Raw genomic sequence first — 16,285 nt, forward strand, 5'->3', positions numbered from 1 at the left:
ATATATAAAAAAAAGGTAACTTTTTACTTATACATGTAAATTATGCCGTAACACCTCATTCAGAACTGCCAACCATTGACATCTTCATTGTAACCACTTCCCTCATTACACAGATAGAAATACAAGGGTCTTTCCAATGCACCCAAAAGATTAATAAATGTTAAAAGAAGGAAAAGTCAAGAATCCTCTATACAAAGCTCCCTTAAACCAGTAAGATGTTAGCATTAACATCCACAGGATGTTTTCTAGGACAATATGGATGGACTAGGTGAAAAAGAAATCCAGGGTGTTATAGATTTGTCTTTGGGATGATTATTTTAGGGCCTTGAAAACCTATTTATGAACTAAGGTTCCATTTCAGTCAGTGCCACACAAATGCAAAACAAACACCATTCCTGCCCCCAACAATTCTGGCTACTAATTATAGGTAGAATCTTCACAGGGCAAAAGTCAAGCACCTCCAGTGGGCCATCCTTGGAAATTAGCTGCTTGTTTCATGCAAGATTGTTTTGCGCTGAAGCAATAGCTATGGGATGCTGTGTAACTAAAGGAAAGATTCAGTACACATCCTAAAGAAAATCTTTTCTTAATCAAACCACAGGGAATGCAGTTAGAGTAAGGGACTGCTGGGAATAGGAATAGTGTCTCAGAATCATTTTCTATGGACTGACAAATTTTACATACCTGCTCAGCCAGGATTTTCTTTTTCCCAATGTTATATCATTTTAACTTTATGCTTACTTCTTGTGTTTCCCTAGTGCAGTTTGACATGATGCGTGCTTGTAACCTCATCGCCACTGTTGCTCTGACTGCTGGCCAGCTCATCTTCGTCCTGGGCCTGATGGAGCTACCTATCATTTCTCAGGATACCCAATGGTGGGAGGAGGCCATAGCTGCCGTGTTCCAACTTGCCAGTAAGTCCACTTCTTTTTACTTATGGAAAAAATACTTAGTCTTCTATTAAATCCAGGTGAAAAGAGTTTCTTACTTTATAAATCTTTCAAGTGACAAAGAATAGCGAAAAGGCCTAAATCTAAAAGTAAACTCATTGTCTCTTAAAAGCTCTCCCCATGAGATTCTGCAGTACGTGAATAGAAGCTTTTATCTCGGATATATCAGAATGAGTCTTCTGCCAACCAAGAAAAACAAGCATTTATTATTTCCTAAGAAACCAGGAAGGCAAACATGAAAGAAATAAACTGGATGCAATGTAATCCCACAATTTAGCAGGACAAAATATACCAAAGGAATTGTTTGAGAGCAGAGCCGAATGGCCGAGCAAATTTTTTAAGTCTTGCTGATACATGATTATTTGCTTTTAGCTAACTGAATTTTACTCAATGACCATCAGCTGGATTTTGATAGACAGATACGTCTGCAACGTAGGAAAGAAAGCTGAAGTCAATTCATAACATTGACTGCTAAAAATAAAATTCCCACAGTAATTCTCATGGACAGAGACTGTATACAGAAATGAGTGAGGAAACGAGGAAATGGTTTTATCACAATTCCATATTGACAGCAGCGGCAACAAACTGTAAACATTTTGCAATAATACCTTTTTTTACTACATAAAATAGGTCACTCAGTATTCATTACACCAAGAATCCAATCCTATAAGATATCCATGCATGAAATTGTCATTAATGGAGTATAACATTGAGGCTGCTTGCACAATCAGATTAAAAAATATATCATTATTATTAATGTAAACAATAGGTTATTATTTTATTTTAAATTTTAATTTCAACTTTAAAACCTCAGAATATTTAGAATGGTATAAACCTACTGAGACCTCAGGTTTACACTGCTGCAGGATCAAAATCCAACCTAGGTCATTTAAATATGGTCCTCACAGCAATAAACACCCTTTAAGGATGATGAACCTGAAATCCAAACAAGAGGAGGAGACTGCAGAGGTTCTGTAACTCTCAAAGCATCTGATTCAGCTTCCAGGTGCAGTGACACCCTCGAGTATCAGTCAGTGCTTCCAAGAGACAGATATATAGCCTTGCCATAACAAGACCTCCCTACCGCCTCTTCATGTACAGCCGTGGTCTTTGTAACTCTGGATACCTTTTGGATAGTTCTCCCTTATCATCAGTGTGATGCCTGCTTTACTCTCACTCCCTCTCACATCTTCCCCAAAACTCGACATGTCTGTTTTTCCCAGAGAGGAAATGCATTCTGGCCCTGTTTATATGTGTTGTTTCATTGACAAACAGCACAGCGGACAGCCGTAGGCCTTTCTTCTATCAAGGCTGCTAATTTTAGACTGGGCTTTTTTTTTTGCCCTTTTTTTTTTTTCCTGTGCTGGAGTCTGTTTTAAACACAGTCAGAGAGAGACTGAAGGGCGCCAGGATATCCCGACACAGGAGGAGGAAATGCCTGCTATTACCTGTTATGCAAGCTGAACCTTGAAATCCCCAGCGCTGGGAGGGGAGAGGGGAGGAAAGCCAGAGTCAGAATGATTAACAAAACACTCATGAGAATGGCTGAAGAAGCTGTTGAATCGAGGAGTTCATCTGCCTGCCTGTGTTCAAAAGGTGTGAAGAGATGGATCTGGCAGCTCGTGACAGTTACAAAGACAGACATTGCGCTGTATGAATCAAAGGTCTCCCATCTGCAGAAATAATGCAATGACTTTGGTGGCTATCCCTGCCTCCTTCCCCATCCTCCTTTGCAGTTATGCCACACTCTCCTTCACCACGATCAGATGGTTTTCTGCCTTGCAGTCAGTAACATGATACTCATTTTACATCTCATTATCTTAATGAAAGTTTTATGTTTAAACAAATTCCTTCCTGATACCCAGAACAACTAGCTGAAGTCTTCTGGAATGTATACTTTTGAAAAAAGAGGAGTCGTCGTATCTGCCATTATCCCAATATAAAATAGACTTCTTGGAGACCACCAAATTCCCTGGACTGGGCCCACGCAACAGCATTTTGTACATTATGGCTGAAATGTCTTTGATATCAGACAAAACACATGTGCAAACTGTGAGCAAGTCCAGCATTTCTGTTGCTCTGATGAAGGATTGCTGCTACATCTAGAGACCAAGATTTCTTTATTGAAGGGGAGGAAAGAGGCCGCCCCGTATCCTATAAGCCACAGGTAATGCTCAGCCTCTGAGCCTCCACTCCGAGATGGTAACTGCTCATCTATTTTCAAAGTAAAGCAGCAATATTAGGCAAAAACATCAGAACGGTGGATACAAAGCTTGTATTTAAAAGCACTTTGTCCATGCAAAACAGCCCAAGAGAAATCACTGTGAAGCTCTCCCCTACTTCATTTTAGGGGTTAAAGCCAGCATACTTTAGGCCAGACGGATCATTTGTGTGAGAAGAGCAAAAAATATTTAAGAATATACACACTTAGATCTTATTAAATATCTCTCGAGTACTGGCTGGGTAATCTCTATTGATTACACTTTCAAATATGTTACTGAAAACACAAGTACCCACCTCGGTTTTTTGCCTTTTCAAAATCCAAATGATCCGGAGAATTGTTCTGCAATTGCTCATCCTGACAGTAATTTCAGAAAAAATTCTCTTGAATCATGTCCTCTCTAATTCCATCTTCTGTTTGATCTCTAACTTTTATCCTGGAATATGCCAACAAGTGCTGAAGAGAACTGCAATGGTCACTGGTAGAATGAAATCTAATATTATGGAGAAAGGCTTGAGTATATGGCTTGGAATCACAAAGTCAACCTACAATTTACTTATTTTTAGTCAGAATTTACCCACTGAAACATTATGTGTGGCTTTCATTACAGTTTCCTAAGGTCTGAACAAAAGTCCTTTTTGTTTTAGAAAACTAAGTGTACTAAGTATTATCTTCCAAATCCTATCAGAAGTTCAAATCAACCATCTCTGATCCCACTAGAGCTTGCGATGACTCCAGGCTCCACCGCTTTTTCACTTCTGCCACCTGCACAAGCATTTGACAGTCATTCAAAAAGGATGGACCTCTGACAGAAAATAAAGCCCCAGGAAGCAAAAAGGAAGGAAAGAAGAGAGGAAACAGCATTGCTCCTGGGACAGCAACGGGATTCACACAGCTCCAAAGCTCCGCAACCTCACACCTTCCAGTTAACAGGAAAGCAAGCTGTTTGCTTTGGAAAAGGCATGTGGTGAAAATGGAACCAGTGTTGTATGTGGAATTTTGTGTCAACGCTCAGAAATTTCCCTCTAGATGGTTTTGGGTTTTCTGTTTTTTTCCAAGGAACTGTTACAAGCTCAATGTGCTGAATATAGGATGGATAACAGAGCTGACAGAAGAGCAGTTGGAAAGGGAAATCCATACTAACAGGATAGGGAATAAAGAGCACTTCAGAGAATGTTAAACTACTACAAGCAGTAACTTGCCAGACTGGATCAGATCTTAAGGGACTCTAGCCAAGTCTCCAATCTTGTACAGTGGTGATTATCACAGACTTTAGAGTGAAATGTTACAAAGATAATGGGGAAAATGCAGATAAAATACCCCTTGCATTAGATCTCATCCTAGTTTCTGAAAGTCCAAGATTGGAATAAACCTGAATCATAATGATTAATATTCTTGCCAGTCCATTTTCAGCATTAAATTACTTTAATACATAATATCTTTGTGTTCCACTGAGCTTGTCATTTACAGACAAATCAATTACAATCTCATCGCTCTCTTGAATTTCAAGCATTGCATTCCAGCTTTTCCTACTGTGTTTTTCTGCTGACGGTGGATTTCACCCCAGACCCCTAATGCATCACAGGAAATCTGAGTTCACGCATACTCTCATCTCTGTGCTATTAAACCTAAATCAAACAATTGTTAGACCATTTACCTTCTCTCTTCTTTCTGGGTACTATAACTTTAGATTGGTTGATATCCAGAAAATCTTAATGCAGAACAGACCAGCAAAGCAGCCATTGGAGAATATAGCTGAAGATATTCACGATAGCAATGTGATCCTGATTTCTGTATTACTTCCTTCCACCTTTTTCCTTCATGACACCCTCAAGCCAGATCTGTTCTAAGATGAAATCTATGGAGCTGTAAACCTAATACTTCCTGAAAAGGAAGCAAATAAATGAGATACTGTAAATAACCTAAAAGTCATAACAAAAAGAGAGAACTTGACTGCTTGATTTGTGCTAAATGTTTTCATTATTTCTCATTTTTATTTCACCTCAGTGCCAAACCTGCACATTCTTTATGTGGACTGCAAACCTCACAATAAAATGTTTTCACACATTTGCAAAATGAACCGCATTTGCAAAATGAACCGCATTTGCAAAGATCTTAAAATATGGAAGCCTATCCCACTTATTTTGACTGATATGGTTCATGTGAGCAGCTGAACCAGCAAACTGGGAAGGGCGGTAGCTCACAAGAAGTGTGTGGAGCTCTTCAACTGGTATAACTGTAGCAGTGAGAAGATCTGCATGTATTCTTCAGGTCTAAATACTGATACAAGTAGCAGACGATTTGTTGTAGCATGTCAATGTTAAGGGCACGTATTCTGATTAGAAATATGGTAACAAATGTATTACCAGATAAATATCATTTGGCTATGCAAGTATATGGAACATGTTTTATGATGGACACAGCATTAGAAATAATGCAGTAATGCAGAAAGAAGCGTGTGAAATGAAAAGTTCTTCAACTCAAATATTCACTTTATTGCTTATGAACATGCTATTATATATACATGGAGATGTCTCCTAAAAAAGTTTCAAACTGAGTTGCCTAGCTAGATCCACAGTTACGCAATTCTTACTCTTTGGTGCATCAGGAGATGGACAGAGCACTTAAAAAATGGAAGCAGAAGATAACCACTGAAACTTCCAGGAGGATCACTTGTCAATAACTGCTTCTCTCTGCATAAGTTGTTTTTGCTCAGGCTGACAGGGGCTCTTACCTGTGTCTGACACAAAGTTTACTGCAATCAAAAGCAGAGCTTTCACTGACTCCAGCTGCCTCTGAATCCGAGGTGCCAAGCAATGTTTGCAGCTGACTTTCAGTGTGGAATCTGCACATTTATCCTTATTTAAACAGCTGCCCAACAGGAATTATGTCTAATTCATAGGGAATGCTTGAACCTTCAGTTCAGGGACTGGCATCATTTCTAAGGAAACCTCCAAAAGGTAACCAAGAAAAGCAAGTTCACTGTCAGTAGACCTGAATTTGTTAAACAGTGCTCTGCACCTCCCTTTGAAGATTCCCAACCAACACAAAGTAGAATTCACTGCCTTAACTGACTAAATTTCCCAACCTTATCAGGTTAAAGACAAAGAGGGATTGACAAACTCAAAGAACACCACAAGTGGAAAGCCATTGGAATTCGGTGGTGAAAAGTGAAGGACAAGAGGGTTTTATTGCCCCTGAGAAGCTTTGCTACTCATAACTTACTTAATTCTAAGAGATGTTACGTTCTACCAAAATCCTTGGAAGGAAATTTTTATTGTACTCAACAATGCACAACTGAAAACTCAAAGGCCACTAAAGTCTGTGGCATTATAAACCAAAGCAAGCATACTTCTACAGCTTTCAGCCTGGTACTACAACAAAGAGCACACAACTATTACAGAAGCTCCACATTTGCCTTGCACTGTAACAACTCTCTTGTGCCAAGATGACACAATTGATTAATCATTTACATAAGTTCTATAGCAATCACACTTTGGGAATCTATCTCACTTTGATAAATACCGTTGAGCTCCTACAAGCAGCTTATTCAGGCTTGTGACTCATTGCAGCTAAATTATTCCCTGTAAATGTTTACAGGGTACGTAGAAAACGGGGGTGAAAAATTTCCCCTCCCTGTTTGCAGTTTTGCTGCACAAGTGTGGGTTGTGAATTCTGAACAACAGTCTGGCTGCTCTATTTTTCTTCTTCTCCCTCTTCCTGGCAGCAGAAGTCAGCCTATAGGACAAGCTGTAAAGAAGAGGATTATAACTCCCAATATAGACTTTCTACCGACCCAGAAAAAACATAACATAGATTTCTTCAACTGTACTATCAGTGTACTAATAAAAAGGAGGAATGTGAATCAAGGGGAAAAAAAAACTATCACAGAAGTAAAAAAAGTGACTATGAGAGTTCTTTTAAAATGCTAAAAATCTGTAGTTGGCTTGCAGCCAGCTACAGTCAAACAGGAAATTCGGTATACAGATCTGAAATGTAAGTTCAAAAAGTAACATTCTCCCAACCCACCCCCACTCACACAGTCAACACTGTCCCAACCAAAAGTCTTCCTAGTGAATTCGTTATCTGTTTCCTCCCCCAACGGAAAAGCCCCCCCATCCAGGCTTGTTTTGCTACGGATGGGAAACAACTAGAGATAAACAGCAGCTCTATGGGAAAATAAAGTACTTTAAGTAATCTCATCAGGATTTTTAGTAAAGATGTGGCCTCTGTGCAGACTTTAGACAATACACAATAAAGTGATCTGAAATTGATTGATGTACATAATGAAATTAATTCAGGGAAATTCAGCCATGCATGTAAAAGTCTTGTCATTGCTACAAAACAGAAATGAAAAACAGATGAAAATGTTCAATATTTTCATAACTAAATTTAAAGAAATATTTCCCATCTCCAGCCCTCCTCAAACTGTATTGTAAAGTAAGAAATCAATAAGACTGATGGCAAGTAGAGCAATTTTCTGGTTATTTTTAGTAGAGTTACCTATGGGAAATAGTCTGGGAAGCCAACTGTCTCCCTCCAGGTATTTCACTGGAATACTGAAACTAAATTCAGACATTGTTGCTCAATGTTACAAATACCTATCTAAAAAGTGAAAAGTCACCACACTCAGTTTTAGTCATGGAGACAGAAGCTATTCTTAATACAAGGTTAATTTTTATAGGTACTTCTAACTGTTCCAAATACAGAGCCAAATTCTGCCTTGGTTTATTTACATTAACAACTGAGTTATACCCATATTACACAACCATCAGTAGGAGTAGAATTCCAGCACCATTTTTCCTACACTAAATTCTCACAAAAGTGATACACTAATTGAATATTTAACAATATTCAAAGGCAACAAATTAAAATGTTGTCAAAGATTTCCTAATGCTAATAACACTCACAGTGAAGGCAGTAAGCAAAACAGGAGATACCAATATAATGCAAATACTCTGCTTTAGCTATGTTAGTAAAAATAAAACATTAATCAAACTTCAGTTTCATTCTCTCTCCTTACAGAAACTGAGTATTATTACATCAGTACACTAGGGTTTGCAACCAAATGGTACACATGTAATTATTCATAAGGTTTCATCCAAACTAGGAAGACACCACTCCTCAGATATATCCAGAAAACAGAGGAATTAAAAAAAAAAAAATTTAAAAATCTGCTTTCCCTAACAAAGAAGAACCACTGAAGGAGAAGGGCCAGGCTGGCACAAATAAGTGAATTGAATGTGTTTGCCCAGTCATTTAGAGAACAAACTTGCTGCTAAATGTTCCATCTCAATTCTTGGCTGGCATACAAGACCACTCTACACTTGTTTCAAGAAGTTTAATTTTAATTAAGTTATTACAGACAAAATCTCTCCAAGCAAACTTTGGAGGTTTTCACACATCGTCATCTTTACAAAAGCAGCATTCATCGAAATTTAAATATCATCCTATGCAAACTCAGTCTTTTTGGATCAATATGATTTCTTCACCCTTTGCTCTTGATTTGCTACCTCTATAAATCCAATGTCAGGTCATGCTAATATGAAATAAGAATGCTGGAGAATAATGTTCACAGTAACGTTTTTATTCTGGAGCTTACTTACACTGGTAGAACTGTAAAACTAATTGTGGAAACTCTACAGTAACATGCTTCCAAGTGTCCCACCTCTATCAGGTTTTTCGCTCTTCTTAAATGTCAGTTCCTGTCTAGCCTGCAGCAAAGTATTCTAAACAGATTCTACGTTTTTCACTCAAGAGCTCCAGTGACTCACTCCTGCTATCTGCCAAGTCGGGGAGCTCTCAAACCCATTATCTCCCAGTTCCCCCTGGCTCAGACACTGGCACAGAACTGCAAAAGGAGAGAAAGCCTCTTGCATGACTGGCTGCTCATCTGATCAGGGTTCAGGCAAAGGGCCTGCGAAGGGAAATAGTCTTGCTAACATAAATAGTTTTATTTTGGGACCTGCAAGGAAGTCTTAGTGCTTTTTCCTGGTGGATAATTTCTCCACTGGATGGAAGGGAGCTCATGAAAGTGGCCGCTCTAGCATGGAGATGCGTAGCCATTTCGGACAGTAATTGGCCATAAGTGATACATAAGCAAGAAAGAAAAAATTAAGTAATTTAATCAAAAGCTGGGTGTTTGGAAAAAAGTTTAAATATTGAAAATATTCCTACAGCATTTATTTACTTCTACTGTGCCAGAAAGAAATGTGTATAGACCACTGCTTCTTGCCTTGGCTAAGTGAGCAAAGAATGGGGCAAAACTCATGCCCAAGGGAGTACAGCTCTCACACGCACCAGAAAACCTAAAGGTTTTTCCCAGCAGGTTTGCACAAGCAGACCTGACTTTCAGTAAGGAAACTGCAAGTGCTAATCATCCATTACTTCTCTAAGCTAGAGGTAATGGTAGAATAAATACCTGTAAACCTGCAGCAGGAAAGCACCAGTCACAATTCAATAACTGGAAATTAAGCTGCAAGACTCAACATAGCATCAGGGTTACTCTGTGTAATCGGTGTTCCTGAACCTAGCTCCCTCTGCCAAGAGAGCCTCAAACAAATAATGCAAGATAGTGTAAAGTGGACTGTTGTTAATATTTATAACCTTAGAGGTACCTGGAAGTGGTCACTGGTACAAACAGCTTAGGTTCAAAGTTCTTCCTGCTTAAGGTTTTATGATTTGCTTCACATGTTTTTTTAATTTATTTAATGCTTTCTGGATTCCCTGTGAAGGTGTATGTGAACTGGAAAAGAGTTCTGAAAGGAAAACTGAAAAGGAATACTGACCACACAAAGTTTTGTCATGTGCCAGACTCATCAGTAAGATGGGTCTCTTGATTTGTACCTCAATACCCTCCTTCCTGCGAATTTTAAACCAGAAGGAAAAGAAACAGGTCCACAACTTGGCTGCAGGAGGTATAAGCAATCTCCCTTTCTCTCAGTTTCCTACCTTTATGAGACAATTGGTATCTATCATTCTTTGAAAAGTGGACTGCAACCTGTAGAAGAGCAAAGCACTATCAGTGTGTATCTGTATTATAAGACCTAAAGACCTCAAACGTAGATGTAGAGATGCACGTTCTCTATAAGCATATTACAACTAGCATGCTCTGGTCCCAAAGCCCTGAAATACAAAACAAAGCACAGGAGAAAATAAATTTTATCATGTTGGTTCCGCAGATGGGGAACCGACCCATCTCAGAAAGAGTTTTAAAAAAACTGATGTATTCCACAACACAGGATCTTATCTCCCCCTCTCTTCTCTACCATGTGCCTCAAGACAAACTGAACTCGAAGAATGACACTGGAAATGAGGGAAAACTATTTTGTTTCCCAGCTCGGCTGCAATCTTCTTGTATGCTATTACTACTAACAATGAAGAATAGATTAAAGTCATACAAGACCCAGATAACACCAAACAGCAAAGTCATGAGAATTCAAAAGCAATTCAAAGAAACATCATCGAAAAGAGCGAGCACAATTAACTGTAGCTTTGGGGACAAAAGTAGTGTTCTGTGAATGCTGAAAAAACATTTGCAAACTTCAGTGAGGATTTTGAATGCACAAGGAAAGAACATTTCCTCTTTCACGTGGCAATGAGCAAGCATATGAATATAGAGAAAAAATAACTCCTTCAAAGACAAATGATTTGCCTTCAACAGTCCATCCAAGGATGTAGATAACATTTGCCTCGCTTCAAGAGACCAGGATTTTAAAAAGCATTCATAATCTGATATAGGGTGTGTCATTCAACAGTGATTACTGAAAAAAAGGAAGAGCTAAGCTTTTATCAAAAGCACAACTTCACAATTTTTCTACCTCAACTGTAACTCAGTATTTTTTTGAACAGAAGTCAGAAGTCGAGAAGCAACTTTCAAACTTGTATACTTCGAAATAATGCTAGATGACCACCTATGTATTGGGATCCCATCTCCAACTTGGCTAACATTAAAATGGCCTCCTAAGTAAGTCTGCAGGCTCAACTTGAGAGTGCTAGCAAACAATTATTTTACACATTAGTGATTTCTGCAACTCAATTAAGTCAATGTGCTCCATGTGGCCACATTTTTCCCAGATGAAACTTGTTCATTTATCTGAACTAATGGTTCATAATCTGAACCATTAAATAACTACTAGACTTACTGACAAAATCAAGCAGTTATTAATTGCTGTCCTTACAACTGAGTCGACAGCCTAAAATGCATCCAGAGAACCTTAGACTTTTTTCACAGCAAAGGCTACTGCAGAGTGGCAAAAGAGCAGGAAAGAGCTACTCCTCCTGTAAGAACCTATTTCCTCCTCATATATCCTTAGGAAGAGATGCCTCACTTCAAACCCTCTCTGGTACATGCCATCTGTGGGACAGTGCTACTTCAGGAGGAGAAGGTGCAGCAAGCAACTGAGTTACAAACCACCTTCTAGGTAGACACAAGAGAGCTGAGGATGCCAGACACCTCCGGAATTAATACTCATTCATTGCTTGTTTTATTAGGAGGGGGATTCAGCCTTCACATTATTGACTCTCAGAATAGTAAAAGGGTCACGCCTACTTAAGTAGTGATTGATTTTTTTCCTCCTATTTGTATTTCATTTCCCTCCTCTATTTTTTTTTATCCATATATAATTTGTGTCTTTTCCATCTTCACTGCATTACTAGTACTCTTTTTAGAAAGAAACTCCATACAATGCATACTCAGAATGTGCTCTTTCATGGAAAATCAAGGACCAGAGCCAGGTGTCACACCATTTTAGAGCATTGCCGTGGATCTGTGGGAACAGTGTTTGCAAGCAGCGCGGCTAACTGAGAAAACGGCGTATAGCCACTGGGACTTACTTGCTCTTGACTTGTCCTTGCCCATGCACTTAGGAAGATGGTATCTAGAAATCCTCTGGCTGTTTATGGGCCTTTGTTTATTCTAGTCTTCCTTCATGAAGGGGTCCTTTTCTCAATGATATTTCTTGTGTTATGGTGGTGGTTAAGGAAGTATGTAGGAGAACAAAGAGAAAACCTTTTTTCGGTTAGTGAGGCGTATTTGTCTCTTTGTATGTTTGTTTCAATCTAATCCCATGTATAAATTACTTCTCTTAAAAAGCTGAAAAGTAGTTTTATTTCAGAGTAGGGACAGGAAGAGAGACTAATACAATAAACAGAGGGCAGAAAAGTAATTGTGTGCTTACCGATGCATTCTTCAGGAAAGGACAGTCTTAGTAACAAAAAAGTAGGAGTCAAGTGATACGGAGTCTGCCCCTTGTTCTAATATGGACATGACTAGAAAAGTCACCCCACCTCATCTCTGAAATAACATTATTATTTATCAGTGGTGTCTACCAAAAAGAATGTGCAAAATATTTTTTTCAGGTTTTTTTGCAAATCACATTGTGACATCTGGATGGAAATGCTATACAAGTGCAGTGTTGTTACTCCAATATTACCTATCTTTTAGGAAACTTAACTACTGTGCTTACGGTTAGGAAGGGAACGGAAACCTTGCCTTTGGTAGCTTCTGGAGGCATGATATTACTGCTGCCTAATAACACTTTTTTCCAGCATAGAAAAAGTAGGACCATAAAGTCCCATTTATTTCACCTTCCATTTTTTTTAAGCTTCTGTACTTTTTTAAAATTATTTCTGTAAGATATTTAGCTGTTCATCATCTTTGCAGTTTACAATAGAGGCCTGCTTTAAAGAAACATTTTAAAAATTCAGAATAAGTGTACCATATTCTGAATAAAAGATTTTCATTATTATTATCATTAATATACCAGTTTTCTGTGTTGGCAATGGGAATAAGAAAGAGGACATCTGTGTGAGACAAGAGGATGGGGAAAAATCCAGAACGTGAAATACATTTAAGTAGGAGTAAGAAATTTAAATCAGAGTGAACAGATTTAAACCTAACATTGAGATTCCATTTCAGGCACCCAGTCTTTGCATATATCATTATGCCCAAATATGCCTTCAAGAACACATACAGCACATCATAATAGAGATGGAAAGGCTTTACAGACTCATGAATGTTGGCCTATGGCATCTTGCCACTACAGAAATTCAAGGGAATAACACATGAAAAATAATTCTCACATTCTCCTTGCAGGTTTTGTTCTGGTTATTGGATTGGTGACTTTCTACCGCATCGGACCATACACCAACCTCTCTTGGTCTTGCTATCTGAACATTGGAGCCTGTCTTTTGGCCACACTGGCAGCTGCCATTCTCATATGGAACATCCTTCATAGGCGTGAGGACTGCATGGCACCCCGGGTCATTGTCATTAGCCGTACCCTGACCGCTCGGTTTCGCCGTGGCCTGGAAAACGACTACGTTGAGTCACCGTGCTGAAAGAGTGGACTTGAAAGAGGAAAGATCTCCAAGGAGATCTGCTTTGGAGTTGTTTTCTATAAATATATGCTATAATTTAAAACTAAGGGTTGAAAGACATCACAAAGCTCACTCTTGTGGGCAGAGGCCCTCAATTACTATTTGGATGGGCTCCATCTATATACATATGTATAAAACACATAATTTTATATAACCTCTTCCTCTGCTGTACAGCACAGAATGTTGGATTGTCAGAATCCTGACAGAGCATCACAGCTACACATCACGTTAGCAGGGTCAGCTGTAGCAGACACAGAGTGTATGCAATGAGAATATAGAAGAGAGGCAACCGAACACATTTTCTCTGTCTGCATAAAGTTATCCTGCTCCCTAATAATAATGTAAAAAGCTATGGGAGACCACTGACAATAGCTTTGGAGTTAACAGGCAATCTGAGAAAGGAGAAAACTCACTATAGAATTAGTGATGATTTTAACAGCTGTTTAAATTTAATGAATCTTTAGTCCTTCCATCCACCCCTCTTCAAGGAACTTCTCATTAGCTGCAACACCTGCTCCCCAGCCACAGCATAGCCCAGACAGTAAAAAGCAAAAGCAACTCTAACCATTCTAATTATAAAGTAAGGGAATGCAGAAGAATTAAGTTGCATTTTTTCAGGCACTTCTTTTGTATCCTGAGACAAAGGTTTGGGTTTATCCTATACGTAAACAGAAATGCCATTAAAAATGAAAAGGGTACGCAGCTAGAACAGGCCATACATGTCACTGAAAAATCTACTTCAGTGTTACAATGAGGGCAGACGTCTACAGAAGAAGGTTACTTGGGCTCCCTAGTAATCACAGATACTATTTTCTTACATTATTGGAAACTATTATTAAGAACAGATATTTCAGCCCAAATTAATTTCTTTTCTTCCCAGCTTGCTTTAACAGTTGCTGTGACATTTTCAGATCAGAGTGCTATGTCAGGACACCCAGCTCTGCCCAGCAATGCTCAGAGGCACATAACACAGCGAATACTGGAGAATATAACTGCCACTCAAGCACCCAAATTGGAGAATAAGACACATATACAGGACTTAAGCATAAGATTTAAAAAAGACCTGCCTGGTAACTTAATATGGTAATGAAATGAAAATAATTAGTACCTTTGGAATTAGGCATAATATTTATAAGCCTGTCCCTGAGAAGCACATGGGCTCACAAAAGTCATGTGCACACAACTTTCAGGAAAAAACCCAACAGGTCAAAAACTATTATGCAGAAATACTTAGGATACAGGAACTAGAGGCAATGACAGATGTTTAAAAATTCTAAGGATGCTACTCTGAGCACAGTTACTGACAGGTTTGAAGGACCATGAGCTGTGAATGTTACAAATTCTTTAGGACTGTTGTGTCACTCCCAGCTGAGTACACTGCGTTTCTTCTTTATCATTATTTCCACTATACTTTTCCACACTTTGTTAAAATGTGATCATCAAGCTGGCTCTTGAGTTCTGTTCTGCACTCAGTTCTGATGTAATAAGAAACTCAACCCCAACTGCTGCTCTGCACCATGTTCAAAGTGAGCAACACCCTGCAGAGACTGATGCTCTAGAACTGCATTGTTCTAGACTATCAGGGTAGAATACCATAAAGCTGACAAAGAGTTTCTTCTAGCAGTAGGTTTGTAAAAACCAACTAAGATTTGTATTCATTTGCCTGCATTACTTTCTGGAAAATCTTTTCTAGAAATAATATGCTATGATTAATTGCAGGGTTTTTTAAAAATAAAATATTGGAATATTTAAAAGACATATTATTTCTTCTAATATTGCAATATCCATATTATAATAATGTACATTTAAATTTAAAAATCAGCTATGTGGTCGGTAAATTTGTAATACTCGGTATTAATGTGATTATTTTAGATGTATAAATAAAGTTGTGAATGTTCATTTTCTTCTAGTGATAACATGAGATTTTTGCCATTCAGACACAGAATAAGGTTGCTTGTTGTCAATCATTTTTTCCCCGTTTAGTAAAAAAGAATCCACAGAGCTTGCAATGTCTTGTAGACAAATAATAAGCAGAGAATACATTAAAATGTCTGTAAGATAAAGATATTTCATCTTGTTAAAAATGAAAGGGAGAATGAAATCAGAGAGGAAAAACCTAAGGAGAATTTAGGAGAATCAGAACTTCATACAAACTTTTAACGAAAATAAACTGTACCCATAAAGAAATACATACAAATACTTACGATACCTTTTGATCAGCTTGATGGATTTGAAGGCCTCATCCATGTCCCCAGCAGTCAGATAGAAGCTGAAGTTCAGCATGGCATCCCTGGTAGTCTTATCACAGTCTCCTAATCCAATGAAATCTCTCATGGGTCTTCTCGCAACCATCTGAGAGACCTTTATTGAGTCAGACTCTGCTTGTCCTTTCTCAGCTTCTCCCGGCTAAAATGAGAATGTTATCATTTAGGTATCAAGTAGGTTGAAACTTACTCCTTTGTATGTGTAATTAATTACATTATTTCCACTACAGTCCAAGTTTTCTATTTCTGCAGGACCATAATCAATAGTGACAACAGTTGCAATGTTTCAGAACTTCCTAGAAAATGCCTCAAAATATGGAATGTCATAGAAGAGATTAGCATATAATAACGAACAATCACAGTACGTCAGTGATAGTTTGGAGTTTGGTAAAATACCACAAGAGAGGCAGCCTCCTATTATTATAGTCATAATGATTATTTTATATATATATTACTATTATAATTATTAC

The 16,285-nt window shown here is 38.3% G+C and overlaps 1 protein-coding gene across 1 annotated transcript; it reads left to right on the forward strand.

Moving 5' to 3' along the window:
- Positions 1 to 758: 758 nt before the first annotated feature.
- Positions 759 to 13,971, forward strand: LOC104071952 (transmembrane protein 204; the record flags this gene model as incomplete). The annotated part of the gene is made up of 2 exons (XM_009576843.1): positions 759 to 914; positions 13,268 to 13,971. Coding segments are annotated over 2 exons (401 nt in total), but the record flags the coding sequence as incomplete, so codon positions are not given.
- Between the last annotated feature and the right edge of the window lie 2,314 nt (positions 13,972 to 16,285).

The sequence above is a fragment of the Fulmarus glacialis genome, unplaced genomic scaffold (assembly GCF_000690835.1).
Source record: "Fulmarus glacialis isolate BGI_N327 unplaced genomic scaffold, ASM69083v1 scaffold42374, whole genome shotgun sequence".
Taxonomy (NCBI): domain Eukaryota; kingdom Metazoa; phylum Chordata; class Aves; order Procellariiformes; family Procellariidae; genus Fulmarus; species Fulmarus glacialis.